The 19,931-nt window shown below is 42.7% G+C and overlaps 1 protein-coding gene across 2 annotated transcripts in view; it reads left to right on the top strand.

Annotated features, from left to right (window-relative positions):
- The window catches only part of SLC5A1 (solute carrier family 5 member 1), a 52,578-nt gene extending 43,073 nt beyond the window's left edge, over positions 1-9,505 (top strand). For both annotated transcript variants that reach the window (XM_027124187.1, XM_027124188.1), the window contains 3 exons: positions 2,412-2,627; positions 4,123-4,228; positions 7,408-9,505. In XM_027124187.1, coding sequence (XP_026979988.1) covers positions 2,412-2,627; positions 4,123-4,228; positions 7,408-7,625 — 540 coding nt within the window. In that variant the 3' untranslated portion in view covers positions 7,626-9,505. The remainder of the gene's footprint in view (positions 1-2,411; positions 2,628-4,122; positions 4,229-7,407) is intronic.
- The last annotated feature ends 10,426 nt before the right edge of the window (positions 9,506-19,931 follow it).

Genomic DNA, 19,931 nt, shown 5'->3' with positions numbered 1-19,931 from the left:
TTTGGCTGTGTTGGGTCTTCATTGCTGCATGTGGGTTTTCTCTAGTTGCGGCGAGTGGGGGCTACTCTTTGTTGCGGTGCACAGGTTTCTCATTGTGGTGGCTTCTCTTGTTGCAGAGCATGGGCTCTAGGCACGCGGGCTTCAGTAGTTGTGGCTCGCAGGCTCAGTAGTTGTGGCTCGCAGGCTTTAGAGTGCAGGCTCAGTAGTTGTGGCGCACGGGTTTAGTTGCTCCGCGGCATGTGGGATCTTCCCGGACCAGGGCTTGAACACGTGTCCCCTGCATTGACAGGCAGATTCTTAACCACTGGGCTACCAGGGAAGCCCTTATTTCATTATTTTGGAACATTTTTTTTCTTGGCCACGCCGTGCAGCTTGTGGGATTTTTAAAGTTCCCTGATCAGGGATCAAACTAGGGCCCTCTGCAGTGAGAGCACGGAATCCTAACCACTGCATGGCCAGGGAATTCCCATTTGGGAACACTTTTGATTGTTATGATTTGGAGGATGTTACTGGTATCTAGTGGGTAGAGACCAACATTCTACAATGCACAAGACACCCTCCTACCCCACTTCCCCCAACAAAAAATTATCCAGCCCAAATGTCACAGTGCTGAGGGTGAGAAGCCCTGGCCCAGAGTCTCTGGAGAGTAGCACACAGAGACTGCAAAGTGATTCTCAGGACTCATCTCGCACTCTGTTTGCTGAGGGGTGACCAAGTCTTGAGGAAAATTTCAAAGGATCCCAGATTTTTCTTTTTTTCTTTTTAATAAATTTTAAGCTACACTAACTTTTTTTTTTTTTTAATTAATTAATTTATTTAGGCTGTTGCTGCGTTTTAGTTGCAGCACGCGGGATCTTCGTTGCGGCACGCAAACTTGTAATTGCGGCATGCATGTGGGATCTAGTTCCCCCACTAGGGATCGAACCCAGTCCCCCTGCATTGGGAGCGTGGATTCCCACCCACTGGACTGCCAAGGAAGTCCCCCAGATTTTTCAAGAGCCTCTTGAGAATAGAGACTAAAGGAATAAGAGCAGACTAATTGCCAAAAGAAAAGGAAAACCTAAGCGAGTTTTATCAATACTATTCACACAAACTAAAATTAAGAAATAAATTTTTTACTGAAAAAGTGTATGAGGGACAAACGGGACCTCTTTTTCTTCTTCCTTATTCATTTATTCATCCAGCAGACACTTCCAGATGCCAGCATAGGGCTAGGCATTAGCAACACGCAGGGAATGAATCCTGGTTCCTTCTCTGAGCAAGCTCCCAGTTCAGATGGGGAGACAGGAGCGAATGCATGATTACATGGCAGTGTGGTCGGTGCTGGTGTGGAGGTGTGTCCACAGTGCTGCAGCCACAGCAAGGAGGATGCACCCACCCAGTTCTGTCTAGGCAGAAGGAGAGGAGACCTTCCAGCTAGGGCAAGGTTCCCAGGAAGGGATGAACCTGTGCCCTCCTAGGTAGAGAGAATGACCTGTGCAAAGAGACAGGACATGAACATACATGACACGTTTAAAGAATAGCTGGTAATTTAGCACACCTGTAATATACAGTGTCGGGGTACAGATGGCTAGCAAAGGAGCTGTTCAGACCAACACTTGACAAAATCACGAAGCCTTCTTTTGGCCACCCTTCTATGTGCTCACTCTGCTTTGTCATTGGTCCTCTTAAAATATGACCTGTAGACTCAGACCTTGTCCTCTAGGTGAGAACTGACTGAAAGGAAGGAAAGAAGGAAGGAAAGGAGGGAGGAAGGAAGAGAGGGAGGGAGGGAGGAAAGAAAGGGTTCTTTTAAAAACCTGAAAAATTGTCCCCCAATGTTACTAGTCTCTTAAGGGCTTTCCATAATTCTAATATGTAAACCCAAAATTTAATGTAAAAACACACAGTATAATTTTATGTTCTCAAATTAAAAACAGTGACTTTGGATCTATAAAAGGGGGTGATGGAAAATTCCTTTCTCCTCTGTCCCCAAAAGACCCAATTTCTTTTTCCATGTCTTCAAGGAATACAAATTACTTCACAAGTAATTGCTGTACATCTGAATGTGCCTAAGTCTGGAGGCTGATGGTAAAAGTAGCTGCAGGTAGAGAAATTCAAATTATTTTTAAAGTTAAAGGGAATTAAGGCCTTAGGTTGCTATTCTAACCAGTTATTAGACACTTTACTCCATTATCTTGTGAATCCTTGTTTTATGACTTACGTAAAATCACATTACTGAAACGTGGTAAACGCAACCACTGAAGGCCTGATGTAACATTCCTAGCCGTATTCTGAACTCCACTGTTTCCGTTTTAGATAGCCTGGAGCTCTCATTTCTCTCACTGTTATTCTTTTGCCTCTGTCCCCACAGTGAATGTGCAGCTGTTTTCTGTATACAGTGTTTCTTAACCCTGGTTTTTCTTTCACAGGGAGCCTTTTGGGGACTGATCATTGGATTTGTGATTGGGGTGTCCCGTATGATTGCTGAGTTTGCCTATGGAACTGGGAGCTGCATGGAGCCCAGCAACTGTCCCACAATTATCTGTGGTGTACACTACTTGTACTTTGCCATCATCCTCTTTGTCATTTCTCTCATCATCATCCTGGCTGTCTCCCTCTTCACCAAGCCCATTCCAGATGTGCATGTGAGTATCCATCTGGGAGACCTGTCCTGCCCTGGTTTCATGTTCATGCTGCAACACCCATCTTGGTTGCCTTTGGCTCAATCAGACGTCACCAACTCACATGAGTAAAATGGCCATCCTTGCTTTTGGTGTCATGTAGAAGGATACAGGACAGAAAACATGGTTTCCCAGTAGAGCAGTGTTAAGAGTGTGTCTTCAGCAGGAGTCCTCACAGCAGGCCTCATTTCACTCCAGAGGCTATTCTCTGGATCCTGCTCCCCAAGTGACAGCTCGGTACAAGGGAATGAGATCACATGGGCAGGCACAGGGGTCACCCTGGCTTGGATGCTTATGCCCCAGATAGCAACACATATTTCTTGTAACAATCTCCTGGTCATAGCTTCCAGGGGTCCCAACAAGGGACATACCTGGTTATAAAAATCACCACATTGAGGGAAATCTGAAGTATGATTTACCCTTTATTTTTTCCCAATTAAGCCTCCAAACAGTTGCCCATAGAATTTAAGAAATTTCAAATAGTATCAAAGTCTAATTGATTCAAGACTTTAAAAATCGCAAGTACTCTTCTTTAACTCTAGATGTCACCCTCCCAATGCAGATGAAGATTACCAATTATGGGTCATTTTTACCATAAGCAATATAGTCTGATAACCCAGCACAGGTGACATTCTATCCTTTTCAGTTTTCCAAGGAACAGAGCTAGAGAGTTAACCCAAGATCGCATTTGTCTGTAGAGAAAGAGAAAGGGTTTTGTTTATCCCTTTCTGGTGCGTGGACAAATACAGGGCTTACGGAATCCCTGAGAGACCTTCAGTCTCACTGCCAAATTTTCAAAACTGTGACCAACCTTAATATCAAACAAATATTGCTTTTATAGCAGCAGAACCGCCATCATGGTTAGTGGCCAAATCTGTCACAGGCTCACTTTATGTTGTATTAATTGCTTCTTGATGTCTCAGTTTTTGAAAGTATTGTAGCCCCAAACACATTTAATTCCATGCTTCCTCTTGAAGTAAAGTAGTTTCTGGTTTTATGTCAATAGAAACTGCACCTCCAGCTGTTCCCTGTTCTAAATGGCTTATGAGTCTACAATTCTCCCCCCATAATATAGTACAGAAAACCTGATCTTACACTGCTGGTCTAGATAAATGGGTGTCTAGCCTTGTTTCCCAGCACAGGTGCTAAATGGAACAAATTCACTTATCATATGTAACAAGAGATCATTCATTCAAAACATTTCTATGTTCAAGGCAGTCTCATAGCCTCTGAATATGCACATAGCATAGGGGCTGGTGTGCACGTGTGTAAGATTTATATCCACATTCCCAGCATATTTAGAGATAGTGCTGTGGATGGGAACTGTTATCTGTGTTCTTTATGGTATTGAGAGCCACATTCCTTTTCCTTTCTTGATATACATCTCTTTGTTCTCTCAACTTCTTGGCCCAAGACACTGTTTGGATCTTTCTGCTAACCTGTTCTGCTTTCTCCACAGCTCTACCGCCTGTGCTGGAGCCTGCGTAACAGCAAAGAGGAGCGTATTGACCTGGATGCAGAAGAGGAGGACATTCAAGAAACCTCAGAGGAGACCATTGAAACAGGTGATTTGTGGCTCAGAGCCTATTCCTAAGCCCTAAAGAGTTACTCCTCCAACAGCAAGACCACCTTACTGAAGCCTTCACTAAGTGCCTCATCAAAGCTCAGATCTTTCTACTAGAGGGGAGTGAGGAGTGGGGTGTGGGGTGAGATGGATAAGTGGGTTTTGAGTAGTTTACTCAAGGTCTGGTCAAGGGGAGGAAGGGGATACCAAATCATCCCAGCTCTTCAGTCCCTGGTTTTTAGTGCTCAGTGAGTAAGCGTGGGTGAGATACATGCCACCCTGACTTGGTTTGGGGCTTGGCTAGGGACAAGGGAAGGCTCAGGACTCTTCCGACATAGCCTGTGAGCTGAAAGAAGTTGGAACCAAAGCTATGGTCAGTTCTAGTGATATCAGGGGGATGGGATAGAGGCTCGTAGGGTCTTGTGTCTTACCGGCTTACCACATCATATTTAAAAAATCAAATTTCCCTGGAAGTCCAGTAAGATAATGCTTAGGCAATGCCAAGAGACTTATCCTGATCATGGAGCAATGCTTTCCTCAACTTCTGTGTTGCAGCTTTTCCTCCCTAGATGGGAGGGGTGCACACATGGAAGATGGTTGTGGTGATGTGCAGTGTGCAGAAGTGTGGTAGCACAAGGTCATATGTGTTTTACCTGGTACTGGGCTGGAGGTCTCATCACTCCATCTGAAGGGGAGCATGGATGCTGCACAACAAGGTCTGAATCTGGCCATCAGGAAACTCATAGAACTAGCTCTGGAAAGGACCCTAGAGATTGTTTGGTCTTATCACCTCATTTTACAGACATGGATATTGAGGCCCAGGAAGGGAGAGGCTTTGCCTATGGTCCCAGCTCTGATGTAGTCTGCTCTGAGATCTCTAAAGACCTCTCAGTTCTGAAATGTAACCCTGCAAGTGCTGGAAGGAACCTAGAGCCATAGGCAGCTGGCCATGGTATTGAAAAAGGCTGCCCCTTCCTGCTTCCTTGGGCCAGGCAGGTGTGAACATGCCCCCTACTTCTCCCACCCCTCAAAATGTCTCCACATTGAGTGAGAATATCAGATTTGAAAGGAACATGGATGAGGCATATTTTGCATGTTTTAATGTGGAAGAAGAGATTAGCTCTGCACCACAGGGAAGGCTTAAGACAGATGGGTGGAAAGAACTCTTCCAATTTAACTTGAAGTATGGAGGCAGGATAGTGCAGAAACTGTGTGGTATTTGGATTTGGGGAGAACTGAGGTTGAATCCTGAATTCTCTACTTACTACCCTGGGCAAGAGATTCCATTTTTCTAAAGGTCAAGTTCCTCACAAAAGTATTCTAAATGATAGGCTACACTTCATAGCATAATCCTCCACTATAAGCATAATCCTCCACTATAAGAATTGGCTATAGTTATCACCGTCATTACTGATACTTAAGGAAGAGTTTTCTAACTGTGTTTGTCTGGAAAGGGGTGGGCAGCAAGTATGCATCTAACAGGGATGCCATAGAGGAGACTCCTACACTGACTAGAGAACTGGCTTAGTGACTTCTGAGGTTCCTGGCAGCACTTGAATTCTGTTGTTTCTTGAACTCATGGTGAAATCAGACTGAACACTCTGCCCTATTAAAGTTCAAAAAATGAAGATCTCTTGAGGGCTTTTGCAGGCAATAGGTGTGACCCTCAACATTCTCTGAGAAATGGCAGCATGAGGAAACTTGCAGCTGCATCATCATCATCCCCATATCATCACCACCAGCACCATTGTCATCATGACTGATATTGATATGATCATAACATTTTAATTATGAATACTTTAGTGATACATTTTAGCACTGCATCATACTTATAAGGCATATAATGCAAGTGTAAGTCTTCCAATTTTACAGATGAGGAAAATGAGACATAAAGACTTTCTCAAGGCCACCCAACTTTTTATTGACCCAGATAACCAGGCATTTCTCACTTGGGCTGGTTAGTGAGCCCAACTCCTTGCTAATCCCTCCCCATTCTCCTATTTTGGTAGAGTTTACTGAAATGGAGGGGTACAAGGAGGTTTGTCTATCTTTTTTATGTGTGTGAGAGAAAAGAGAGGGAATGGAAGGGGACTAACACTTCCTAACCCCTACTACACACTGGGCGCTCTCTCAGGAAATCTTATTAATGAAGAAGGTGTTATTTATCCAACTTTACGTATACTTGAATATGAGAGGTGAATTAAGAAGGCCATAAAGTGGATTGACATATATACACTAATATGTATAAAATGGATAACTAATAAGAACCTGCTGTATAAAAAAATAAATAAAATAAAATTCAAAAAAGCAAAAAAAAAGAAGGCCATAAAGCTGGGTTTTGGTTCCAGTTCTGACACATGTATGTGCTTGACCACTGAGGTTCTTTCCAATTCAGTAAGTCTGTGATTCTTAGAACTGGGAGAGTGGAGAGCAGTGGTCCCTGACCATGGTGCTGAAAACACAGTGGGCTTGATTTTGTATCTAGTGAGTCACAAACCTGAGATTCTAACCCAGGTCTGCCTACCTCTAATGCCACACCTGGGCTCAGGAGACAGAATTAGTTCCCTTGGTGGGCATCCACTTTGAATGGCAAGGTCAGTTGAATGGTTCGACACAGCAGTATCAGATCTTAAGCCCTGGAAGTGTTGATCACTGCTGCCTTGTATCAGGGACTATTCAGACCAATCCTTATCACATGGCTGGATCTGTTGTGAAGCCTTGGAGTTTCCAGGTGTAGCCAGTGCACTCCTGAGTCATGCCAATCTCATTGCTTTTCAGTGATGTAGCAAACAGACATGAGTTTCTGTGTTTGGGAGGTGGGTTTTCCATGTTCTTCATAAGTCACAGTCCCCAGCCAATTGTTAACATTTCTCTCTCATAAACTATTATTTCCTGTTTGATTCTGACTGTTCTAAATTAAAATGTATTTACATTGGGCCCAACAGAGATAAAACGTAGGCAAGCTGATCATAAGGATGTAGAATCCATCTATTAACATCATCTTATAATTATGTTTATACAAACATAAATTTGTACCATTTTCATTCTTGCAAACAAGAAAACTGGGAAATGTCTGCAAAATGGCAGATGTTTCATGGAATGGCATCTCCCCTGGAAACCTTTTCTGGTGCCTCCTGCTTCTGTATCCAACAATCCTTTTATGCTTTGCCCTTGAAACAGAAGTTCCTGAGGAGAAAAAAGGATGCTTCAGGCGGGCCTATGACCTGTTTTGTGGTCTGGACCAGCAGAAGGGTCCCAAAATGACAAAGGAAGAGGAGGCAGCCATGAAGCTGAAGATGACAGACACCTCGGAGAAGCCTTTGTGGAGGACGATAGTGAACATCAATGGCATTATCCTGCTGACCGTGGCCGTTTTCTGTCATGGGTATTTTGCCTGAGTCCTGCCTTCTGCTGCAGGCTGTGCTTGTGAAGGCTGGGATCTTTATTCTGTCTCCTTTTAATCCCGTTCTGCAGTGTTGAAGGGACACCAGCTAGTTGTAAAGTTTGCCCAGTTGATAAATGTGTACATTTGTAATTACAGGCTAGCTAGAGAAAAATTGCTGTTTTGCTGTTAGCTTGTATTTGAGACCAGTGTGATACAATCATCTGTACATATCGGAGCTGCAGAAGGAAATTCCACTCAGTCTGATGTCTAGGAAAAGGCAGTCTGATGTCTAGGAAAAGGCAGACTAAGAAACAGAAGCCCATGATGTCTGATGCAAGTTTGTCTCAGGTAGATTCAGCACGTCAACATTGTTTGTGACCCTTGAATATTATGTTAAGAGTTGTGGTCTCCCTGGTTCCTACCACTTTCCCTATCTAACTTCCCCCTTCATTTTTTTTTTAAAAGAAAAATCTCCCCCGCCTCATGATATCCCAGTCAAGGTTTTCCTGGCACAGGAAAGATCAATCTGATAAACTGATGAACACGTTGAAGCTGAGGATGTGAACTTGATGGGGTCCCTGTCCTGGGTGTTTGCTCTTTGAAGGAGGGGCCTGGACATGGCAGTACTAACACCAAAGGGAGGGACCTAGGCTCCAGCCTCAGGCCAGCGGGGAGAACAGATAATTCCGAGTCAAGGGGATTTTCTGGTTTTCTTAAAAGTGTCCATTGTCAGTTCTTTGTGTTGAAATTTCATTCATTTTAGCATTTCCTGTGCCTGGACTCTCTTAGCCACTCAGTAATGTTTGTGGACTGAATGAATGATGTGGGTATTTGTTAATAAATGCTTGCTTTATTTTTGGTTAACCTTATGGCTGCACAGAGTATACACTCTGGTGACTATAATGAATTGGGGTGCATTTTTCAGAGGCTCCTCTTCCTCATGGTGCTGATATTGACATACAGGCTTAGTAACTGACTCAGTGTCACAAAATAGAGCACATATGCCTCTTGGGGGCATCTGTCATCTCAAAGCAGCTGCACTCTCCTGAAACACTGAAACTTTTAGCCAGAGATCCTCCTCCCTGTGAGTTCATGTGACCGCAGCTCTTCTTTTCTTAAGTGTCTTGATTGGTGGTCATCCATTGACCAAGTTTGGGGTGGGTGGTCTCTGTTCCAGGTGGTAGCACTCAACACTTTTATTTCTTGTTTTACCTGTTTCCTAGGGAGAAATGTTTTAAATTAAAATTAAATTTAATTAATTTATTTCTTTTAGTTCCACCTGTGGAATCTTAATCATATTGTAATATAATCCTGTGGAAGTCATGATGTTAGTATTGACTGATTTCAGGCTAGCTTAGAAAAGAGCTGAGAGTGGTTCCTTGGGTATAAAAATGGTTCAACAGGTAAAGAATGGCTTCTTCTTGTGAAAGGAAAAGAAAATATTTGATGTGCCCTCATACTCCCCTTAAGCTAGGCAGAAAACAAGGAAAAGTGGAGAATTTCACATGGCTAGTATTACTCAGAGTACTCAGTTTTGTGGGGAGTTTGTGATATTTTTGAGCTTTGAGAGGATAAAGGGAGAGGATTGAAAGCTAGTGGATGGAGCATCATAAAGTATCTAGATTGTCCTAGATTCTGTTTCTGACCTTGTCAATGATTCACTATATATATTGTGGTAAATTATTTTGTCTCAACTCTGTATTTTTCTCTTTGAAAAATGGGGACCTTGGTGCTCATAGCATCTACCTACCTCCTCTGGGTGTGACGAGGTCACTTTGAAAAGAGGATGAGCAATACATACATGAAAGATGCCAAGCAGATGTAATATTAAGCTGCATTTAGTCCTGTACATTAAAATTTATTACTTTGGTAAAAAATAAAAACATTAAAAAACCATAACATCCTGATTTCCTGTTTTCTAGAGATTCTAGACAAATACTGAGCTTGTCTGTGGTGAGCATTTGTTGGTACAAGATATGGATTAGGAAGCAGGAGCCAGGACAGTTGAGAATAGAATCTAACAACTTGAACAGTTTAACAACAAGTAGCAAAGTTTGAAGATGATTTCCACTTGAAAACCACTAGTAAACATGAGGTGAGTAACTACCTTCAATGCACAATGTCCCATTAGAACAGACTGAACCACTTGGGTAACCAGGGCCCAATAAGTGATAAACTATACTAGAATAATTTCAGGGATGCAGGAAAGAGCTATTCGTTTCCTCAAATGGAAGGTGTGTGTTATGGTGCAGAGTGATTGCTCATTAATGCTAGTTTTTAGAACTGAAAAACCAGGCACTGTCAGGAATAAAGCTTCTTTAAGTATGGATGACCATTTTAAAAGGAATCTTTCAAAATGAGAAGATAAAGCTCCTTGTCTGCAGAGTGACGTTGGTCCTGGGGCCTTTGACATACCTGGGAGCATTTCTTACTTCCATATAACTGAGTCAGGCATTGGTGTATACGTGAAAAAATTTCTACCTCTGAAACTCACTAGAACCCACTTTTTCCTAGTACTGAAATCATCATTTCCTAAAAGATATGCTACAGCTTGTTCTGCTTCACGAAGGCAAACCTTGGGAGAAAAATATGTGTGTACTTAGTTGCAGGAGAGAGATTTTTTTAACATTACCCCAAACTCAGCCCGAAGAGTACTCCTTCTAAACTCCAAGTTGGATTTCGGTGAACCAAGTTGTTTGAATGAGATGCCGTTGCATTGATGGGTTGGTGGGGATGGAATTAGGGAGATGTGGGTGAGGTTAATGGGGCAGCATTATTTGACTAGCTCTGGAGGATTCAGGTGAGTGTTATTCAGTCCCCGAGGTCCACATTGCATCCCTGACCCAGCCAGCTTTTTCTGTCAGAGGAGCTTCTGCTCTTCTATGAGGGCTCTTCCAAGACTCCCAGGACATGGATAATGATGCTTTCTGGTTCTAGGGCACCCCCAGCTTGAGAGAAGTTGGTCCTTGAGTGGACCTGCATTCCTAGATCACACTCAAAGGCCAAATTGTCAAACTAAACACTAGATATTTCAGATTGGAGAAAATTCAAATTAGAATGCTGGTGCTTCGCTTTATTTTCTGATAGTCCAGGAGTCAAGGTGCCTGAGTCCTGGGAGCAGCAGATGCTTTCTCATTAACTCTTTGTTGAAAACCTCTGTGATCCAGCCACCCAAAGGCGCTGCCCCACCTGCCTTCCCTCACCCTCAGGCCCTATATGTTCAGTTTGTAATTCTGTTTCCTTTTGCTGCATGACATCCACGTTAGATTATTTTTTCCACAGGAACCCATGACTTGGAAATCCATAAGATGCATAATTAACTTTACCTGTGCTATAAGCTTAATTGTGTTCTCTTCTCTCACGCATTCATTTGTTAAAGTCTAACTCCCCCCAGTACCTCAGAATGTGACTGCATTTGGATATAGGCTCCCTAAAATGGTAATTAAGTTAAAATGAGATTACTAGGGTGGGACCTAATCCAATATGACTAATGTTTTTATAAGAGGAGATCAGGATGCAGGTACACACAGAGGGAAGACCATGGGGAGACACAGGGAGAAGACTGCCCATCTATAAGCCAAGGAGAGGCCTCAGAAGAAACCAGCCCTGCTGACACCTTGGTCTTGGACTTCCAGCCTGCAGAACTGTGAGAAAATAAATTTTTGCTGTTTAAGCCACCCAGTCTGTGGTACTTCGTTATGGCAGCCCTAGCCATCTAATATAATCTGTAAGGGGATTAGATCCTGTTCTGCATTTTCTTAGATTCTGTATTTGTCAGTTTGATAGGCATTTATCACAGGGTCAAGTATATTAACTATATTTTCCTATTTTCTGTACTTTGATGCTCTGGCATTTGGAGGCCTTGCAGACTGGGGAGAGATGGCAAAGTGCTTGTTCCGGATCACATCTGTCATAAACTGACCAACCAATCATGTTTATACACCAGTCACCTCCTTATCTAACTCTCACACACCAAGGCAATATTTCTTCTGTCCTAAATCATCCCAGGGCCAGGTACTTGGCAATTAGAGACCACCTCAATAGCCCAAAGCGCACCAGAATTACTCAAACCGGCCAATCCTAAGTTGTTTACCTGCCCTGCCTTGCCTTTCCTGAAGAAACCCCAATAAAGTCTGTGGCCTAGGCCTTCCTCTTGCTCCTTTCTGCCTTCTGACTGACAGTGGTGCTTCCCCCTGTGGCCCTGCATGGCATGCAGTGCCCTCCTCTTTGGGATCTGTGACTATAATAAACTTCTGCCTTTCAAGCCTGGTTCTCTTCTCTTGTGGCTGCACCGACTTCACCATACCATACCCCACACCTACATTATTAGAACAGATCCACTTCTCATAGCTGTCTCAAAGGTCTATAGGGCACCATCAGACAGACTCTTGATCAGGAATTGCATTTCCATTTCCTTACAAGACTGTCTGTCTTCTTCTCAACCTTCCTTCTTCTTAACCCTCTCTTATTCTTCACCCTCTCTTCTTCTCTCTCTGTCTCTATTCTTGTCTCCTCAATAGTCATTCACCTGGTCCAGCCGTCTTGCAGACTCCATTTTTTTCTACTCAGTGAACCCAACACCACTTTTCATCACTTTCTGACCCCTCTTGAAGCCAGGAACACACCTATGGCCCCACAAAGCTAGGTTGATTCAACTTGCTTCAGCAAGGGACACAATCAAGCAGAAGTGCAGCTTCTCACCAAATAGAGGAAGAGATAGAGTTACCATGGGATTTGGAGGAAGTGTGGAGTTTAGGGAAAATTTAGGTGAGACTGTGTTTGGCTCAAAGTAAAACAGAGAGAGTGTGTAAAGGGGTTAATATACAGGCTGGTCTAAGAAACAGACCCAGGGTTCCCATTATCTTGGAAATTCAAAGTTAAATGTGGAATATTATGTCTGAAGACCCCTATCTGAAGCTCTGCGCCTGGGTTGGAAAGCGAGGCTGTTTCTCTGTTAGTGACCTGTGTGACTCAGAGCCATCAGGCAAGAGTGAGCTATTTCATTCTCACTGATATCATTTCAAATAGCCAAGCTTCTCAGTCTATGATTTTAGAGAACAAGTTTTCACACCATGTCCACGATGTTAGTTAGCACAAGCTGTTTTTACACACTTACATTCCTTGTCTCTCATTCTCACACCACAACTCTGACTGCTCCAGGACCAGGGTCCTGACTTCTGAGTTCCAGTTTGTTAATATTGTACTATACTATCTACCCAAAGATATTGAAAAGGGAAATTTAACTTGTTGAAACAGAATACTTGGAAGATGGGCTAAATAGCAGAATGGACAGAACTGACCTTAGTGGATGGAAATATGAAGCCCATGAATTATCCTAAAACGTACTAAAAAGAGGTAAAGTGATAGAAACTGTGAAATAAAATTCAGAAGACATGGACCCAGGAAGGCCAACATTCATCTCTTTGACGTTCCAGAAAGAGAGTAGGCAGAACATGAAGTCAGGAAGTAATACAAAAAATAGCAAGCAGTTGGTAGGTAGACTATTCAAAGAATTCCTGCGAATCAACGAGGAAAAGATAGCAGGAAACTATTAGGGAAAAAAGGACAAAGAATTTAAAAAGTCTTCAAAGAAAAAGAAATCAGGAAGAGATCATAAAAACGATGATGTCTGCAATACAGTGGAGTAGGCCACTCCAAACTCTCATCCTCCAATAGAAACATTGAAAAATGAGCAGAATGGGGACATATGTATATGTATAACTGATTCACTTTGTTATAAAGCAGTAACTAACACACCATTGTAAAGCAATTATATTCCAGTAAAGATGTTTAAAAAAAAAGAAAGAAAAATGAGCAGAAACTGTCAGAACCAATTTTGTGAGAATTATGGAAAATGATTTATAAAAGTTTATAGCGACCAAACAAGCATGGAATCAAGAAAAAGTCACTACAAAATGGTAGGAAGATTTTGTGGCAATCTTACTGCCCTTCCCTTACCCTCTCGCTGTGTGGTGGCAGTTTTAAAGCAGCACCAGTCATAAATTGGCACCAGTTTTAAAGTAGGGGTAGCTCATGTCCCCAGTGTGGAACCATTTCCCTAGCTCCAGAGGGAGCAGAGCAGACCACATTCACAAATTATTGTGTATGCCTCTTCTAACCTGTCTGGGAGGCTACCTGAAGGACTGACACTAGGTACAGCTCTGTTTTACCTAACTCTGAACTCAGACTGGAAAATCTTGAAAACACTGCAAGCCAAACTTGCAAAGACTCTTGTGTTGTCAAAACACAACAGACTGCCTAAGGCAAAATCTGGGGAAAGTGTCTCTGGGAAATTAAGACATCCAAAAACAACTGTATATAATGGGGAATTTAGAAAGCCATATTTATGACCAGGGTAAGACACATGCTTAGAAAAGACCTGAGAAGACCCTAAGCTTTCACCTTGGTCAGATCCAGTGCAAGCCTGGCTAGGAGTTGAAGGAGGCCCCCAGCACAGTCAACTTTAAAAGACTGGGAGAGCTTCTGTCACTCAAGGAAATCTCTATCAAAACAGTAGCTGAGGGCTTCCCTGGTGGCGCAGTGGTTGAGAGTCCGCCTGCCGATGCAGGGGTCACGGGTTCGAGCCCCGGTCCGGGAAGATCCCACATGCCGCGGAGCGGCTGGGCCCGTGAGCCATGGCCACTGAACCTGCGCGTCCGGAGCCTGTGCTCCGCAACGGGAGAGGCTACAACAGTGAGAGGCCCGCGTACCGCAAAAAAACAAAACAAAACAAAACTGGAAAGAACGGTTTTTGCTCTAGTGTCAGAATATTTCATTGTTTCATTAGTTAAGAGCTAGATATAGTCGTTGACTTGTGTTTTGCTGCAGTGTTGTTCAAACAACAAAAACTTCTCTTTCAACTCTAGGCTCACAGAGTCTCAGTCAACAAGATATTTCCTTCATGAGAGTGTCATGCGGAAACAAGATGGATACTGAAAATAGGAGATTTATGCACTTAACTTTCACTTACTCTGAAACATGTGCTCAAAGTATTAAAATGGCTTCAGGACTATCTTTATTGTTCCAGCTATACTTTTTCTTTATTTTTCCAACTGAGCTGGTATAGTTTAATTTTCATAAGTTAGTATGCATGAGGTGCTACACCAAAATATCTGGTTCATGAAAGCCTGCTTGAACTATTACCACACATCTCCTCCTACAACCAACCCACTGCCCCAATTTTCCTTTCCTGATTCTGTGCCCTGGCATCATGTATTCATTTGGGCCCTGCCTTAGATTTGCCAGTCTCAGGTCTAAGCCACTATTTTATCCTGACCTCCCATGTGTATGATACACTGGGTTCCAAATGCCACTCTGCGTACCAAACACATAGCTGGGCCCAGTCACCATTACCCCATCCCATTCACTACATCATTAGGTGCTCACACCAAATACTGAGAATTCTGTTTTCTTTGCTCTAGCTGTGTTTCTGGGTCTGTGCTTGAATCTCACAATGGAAATAAAAGGATATCCTTACATGGCAGTGACAAGGCTAACACTGAGGATGCTAATGGTAGGTTGGGGTGAGATCAGCAGAAGTAGCGTGACTGAGCCAAACATGCAATGGACTCACCAGTGGTTGTGCAAATGGCAGTGAGAGCCGAGAGGATGAAGATCTCCAGATAAAGGTCCAATCCCAAGGCCAGTGTGATGAATATGGCTCCAGAAAATATGTCTGACTAAAGAGGGAACAGTCAGGATGGAAAAGAAACATGCACTGCGTCACTTAGCTCTTCACTGATGACTAATATTTACTATAGTATACATGTCACTAATATTTACTATAGTATACATGTCACCTCTACAATCCAATTATGAACACCTTAGAAGCCAGATCTCATCCTCAGAGGATCAATTACTGGACTGACCATCGAGGCTAATAATGAGTGATTGAACAGAAGGTGAGAAATGTTTGCACTATAGCTTGTGTAGACTACTCTTTAATGATGGTCAGCAGAGAAACAACAATAAAGACTAGATTAGTAGATAGAGGAGATACAGAATAGACAAATGGTTATGGCCAGGAAGGAAGATACTTGAGCATGCTTGGGGTAACAGAAAGTAATAGGTAAAATATGATGGGAGGAGGGTAATTATGAAGCAAATAGCCAGAAGCATTGAGAAGAGATGGGATCAAGAGTAGGTAGAGGTCAAGGGGTTGGCCTTTGACAAAAAGGAAGACTCCTCATCCTCAGAGTAGTGGGAAAAAGTAAGAACAAGGTTATTTGGGTGGAGGAGGGATGAGTGGTTGGTTCATGCCTAAATTTTCTAGATAAAGTGAGAGATGAGGTTTTCTGATAAGAGGCAGAGGTCCAGGAGGTAAAAACATTGTGGATGGTTTAGAATAGTCATTGAGAGGACCAGGGAGAAAATCATAAAGAAACACAGATAAAAGGACTATTGGTTGAGGTTTAGAAGCCAGCAGGGAGTCCTGCAGAGGGATCCTGAGATGCAAGGTCATGTCCACCCAGCTCTGTTGGCACCCCTATAGCCCCAAATTGTGCTTCCCAGCTTCTCTGATGTTTCTTCAACACAACAGGTGTTTCTTCAACTCTGATCCTCCCAGGCTTCATATCAAAAACCAAACCCAAACCAAAACAAAAACCTGAGAAATAGGATGTAAGCATGTTAGAAACACAGAAATAAAATCTCTGGGTACAGGCACAGAGTCAGAGGGAAGCTGGATTCAACCAGGGTTGGACTTTTTGCCAGGGGAGTTCAATGAAAGTGGAGATAGGCAAAGAAACTGAGGCTATGTGCTTAAAGAGTGATTATATAAAGATGGATCGTGGAATCTAAGGGAAAGGAAAGCATGAGTGGGGTCAGGGCAAAGGATAAGGCAGCAGGATTCAGAATCAGAAGAATTAGAGGTAGGTTTCTTTGTAGAACTTGGGTTTGGAAGGTGTATAATAGGAGATGGTTGCTTTTTTTTCCCCCATGAAATTTGAAATAAAACTTGGTATTTTATCATCTCACCAGACATTCGTCTTGGTGAAAAGCCTGTTCTTGATGATCTGAGCCTAGAGCCTAACTCTGTGTTACCAACCCAAAGTACTTTCTGCAATGTTGTTATCACTGGGTTTTCAAGGAATGCAATTACTGTGTAAATTGAGGGAAGATTGGACTTTTTACATAATTGGATAGTTACAAAAAGTCTATTTATCATTTCAGAAAAGATATCACCTACTGAGTTGTTACTCATTGTATTTGAGTTGCCATGAAACATACCTGCATCTGTCTGCATTTATGGCTGTCACATTCATACCGATGTACATTGTATGTACAATTATTTAAGCACAGTATTACGACTTGTGTACTCATGCATAATTATTTACATATGAAAACACATTACTGTATTATGAATTCCTTGACTTTGGTTTCTCTTATATAGTACAAATAAGGCAATAAATTGATAGTCTTGAAATTATAAATAAGCAGCTTATATTACTAATGACTTTTTATTTTTTAAATATTTATTTATTTATTTAGGCTTCACAGGGTCTTAGTTGCAGTGTGCGGGATCTTTAGTTGCGGCATGCGGCAGGGATCTAGCTCCCTGACCAGGGATCGAACCCGGCCCCCATGCATTGGGAGCACAGAGTCTTAACCACTGGACAACCAGGGAAGTCCCACTAATGACTTTTTATTGTGGTAAATATATGTATATATGACATAAAATTTGCCATTTTAGCCATTTTAATGTGTATAATTCAGTGGACTTAATTACATTCACAATCATTATAAAATATTTCTCATAAAAAGGAAGCATTTCATGATTCAGGATTTTCTTTTGCTTTTAAATGACGTTAGTAGGACAATTGTCATATCTGAATAAGGTCTGTAGGTTACATATTAGTAACCTTAGTTTGTATCAAAGTTAATTTCCTGGTTTAAAATTTGCAGTGTGTTTTTCTAAAAGAATATCAATATCTTTAAGGCATACAGGTTGAAATATTTAGGGGTAAAGGTGCATGATGTCTGATAGAATACATATAATGATTCTCAGTATATGTATTATTAGAGGTTGAGAACCAGTGAACAAGATGATCTTTTTAAAACTTGGGGCAGGGGAGGACTGTGAAAGTTTGATCTGTTTAATAAGTAACCAGGACAGAATCTGTTATCAGAGTGTAATAGTACACAAAAGGTAGTATCTAAGATTATTAATACCACTTAAAACATAACCTTGTAGGAACTTCCCTGGTGGTGCAGTGGTTAAGAATCCACCTGTCAATGCAGGGGACATGGGTTTGAGCCCTGGTCCAGGAAGATCCCACATGCTGTGGAGCAACTAAGCCCGTGTGCCGCAACTACTGAGCCTGCACTCTAGAGCCAGTGAGCCACAACTACTGAGCCCATGTGCCACAACTACTGAAGCCCGTGTGCCTAGAGTCCCTGCTCCGCAACAAGAGAAGCCACCACAATGAGAAGCCCACATACTGCAACAAAGAGTAGCCCCCACTCGCAGCAACGAAGACCCAGCACAGCCAAAAAAAAAAAAAAAAAAATAAATTACCCCCCCCCCCCAAAAAACCACCATAACCTTGTAGGTAAGAATGGACTCCTGCCACTGAATCTTTCCAGGTGACCACAGCAGACCCTGCACAGTCACACTCATGCTCTTGGCCTTCCCTGCTGTTTCATTCAGCTCCCCAATATTCCATCCCCTCCCCACAAGCAGGAACCATCCACTCCAAGAGTCTGCATCCCTTGGGGGCCCCTTTGGCCACGTCATTCTGCTCCAGCACCTTGTTCATGCTCTTTAGGATCATAAAGCTCTAGATGTCAGAGCCAGGGAGAATGGAGATCACTAACTCCCACCCACCTGAGGAGCATGTGAGCATAAAGCCCCGGACACCTGCAGGCTCCTCTGCCTCCCTTGGGCTCTCCTCACCTTTCTGTCCTGGGGCTTAAGTGCCCCCAACCCCCATCAATGAGGATGACCTCCAATTCCAATTCCACCCAACATGGACTACCACCCTCTTTCCTGGTCTGCAACACATTTCCTGTACTTGTCCGCACACCCTAGTCCAGCTCTTAGTTTAGTATATTTGCATATATTGTCACAAAGTGCTATTTCATGTGTAAAATTCTTACACCCTTAACCACGTGGTGAACTCCTAGTGAATAGGAATCTTGTTCCCCCTGACATGGAGCTCAACAATTTATAATAAGTGCTGGGAAATACTCACGTTGCATTAGAAAGGCTCATGCCATTTAATCTAAGCAACTGGTTTACTTCCAGTCATGATTCAACTCAACAGAGGAGCAATAAGGAGGGTGAGCTTCTGCTCTCATGAACTGCCTAGACTATAAACTTGCAGGAGATTATTTCCTTAGTCACCGATACATGAGGAGCTTTTTCTTTGTTTTCTACACGTACTGCTGAATCTTCAATTTCCTTTCTTCTTTCCTCAATGATTATCTCCAAGGGTTTTAACTGTTAAAAAGCTTTAGAATTACATTCATCTGTTGATGGACACTTAGGTTGCTTCCATGTCCTGCCTATGGTAAATAGAGCTGCAATGAACATTGTGGCACATGACTCTTTTTGAATTGTGGTTTTCTCAGGGTATATGCCCAGTAGTGGGATTGATGGGTTGTATGGTATTTCTATTTCTAGTTTTTTAAGGAACCTCCATACTGTTCTCCATAGTGGCTGTATCAATTTACTTTCCCACCAACAGTGCAAGAGGGTTCCTTTTCTCCACACCCTCTCCAGAATTCTTTTTTTTTTTTTTTTTTGCGGTATGCGGGCCTCTCACTGTTTTGGCCTCTCCCGTTGCGGAGCACAGGCTCCGGACGCGCAGGCTCAGCAGCCATGGCTCACGGGCCCAGCCACTCCGTGGCATGTGGGATCTTCCCGGACCGGGGCACGAACCCGTGTCCCTTGCATCGGCAGGCGGACTCTCAACCACTTCGCCACCAGGGAAGCCCTCCAGAATTCTTTTAACACTTATTTGTGACATTCGTTTTGTAGGGGCGATAAAATAGGGTACATTTAAGCAAAGTCAGTATAATAATACAAAACACTTTCCTTCTGGTCTACACGTCAGATAATCAAGCTGAAAAGGAAAAAGTAAACCTAAACTGGCTTTGACAAAGAGAATAAAGAGGTTGTTGTGCAGGGGGGAGCCAGGGTGCCAGAGAATCCTTCTCGTTTCTACTACTAAATAGCTGTGCTACTTGAATGAGACATTCCGATCTTTCTGTACATCCATTTTTTTTCACATCCTTAATGAAAGGGTGGGTTTACACTCTGGAGCCTCTCGTGACATGTAATTCTTTTTTTTTTTTTTTTTTTTTTTTTTTTTTTTTT

Source organism: Aethalodelphis obliquidens, unplaced genomic scaffold, assembly GCF_003676395.1.
Source record: "Aethalodelphis obliquidens isolate GAN/ISIS:26980383/991018 unplaced genomic scaffold, ASM367639v1 scaffold28, whole genome shotgun sequence".
Taxonomy (NCBI): Eukaryota; Metazoa; Chordata; class Mammalia; order Artiodactyla; family Delphinidae; genus Aethalodelphis; species Aethalodelphis obliquidens.
This window is presented reverse-complemented; position numbering and strand designations above follow the sequence as displayed.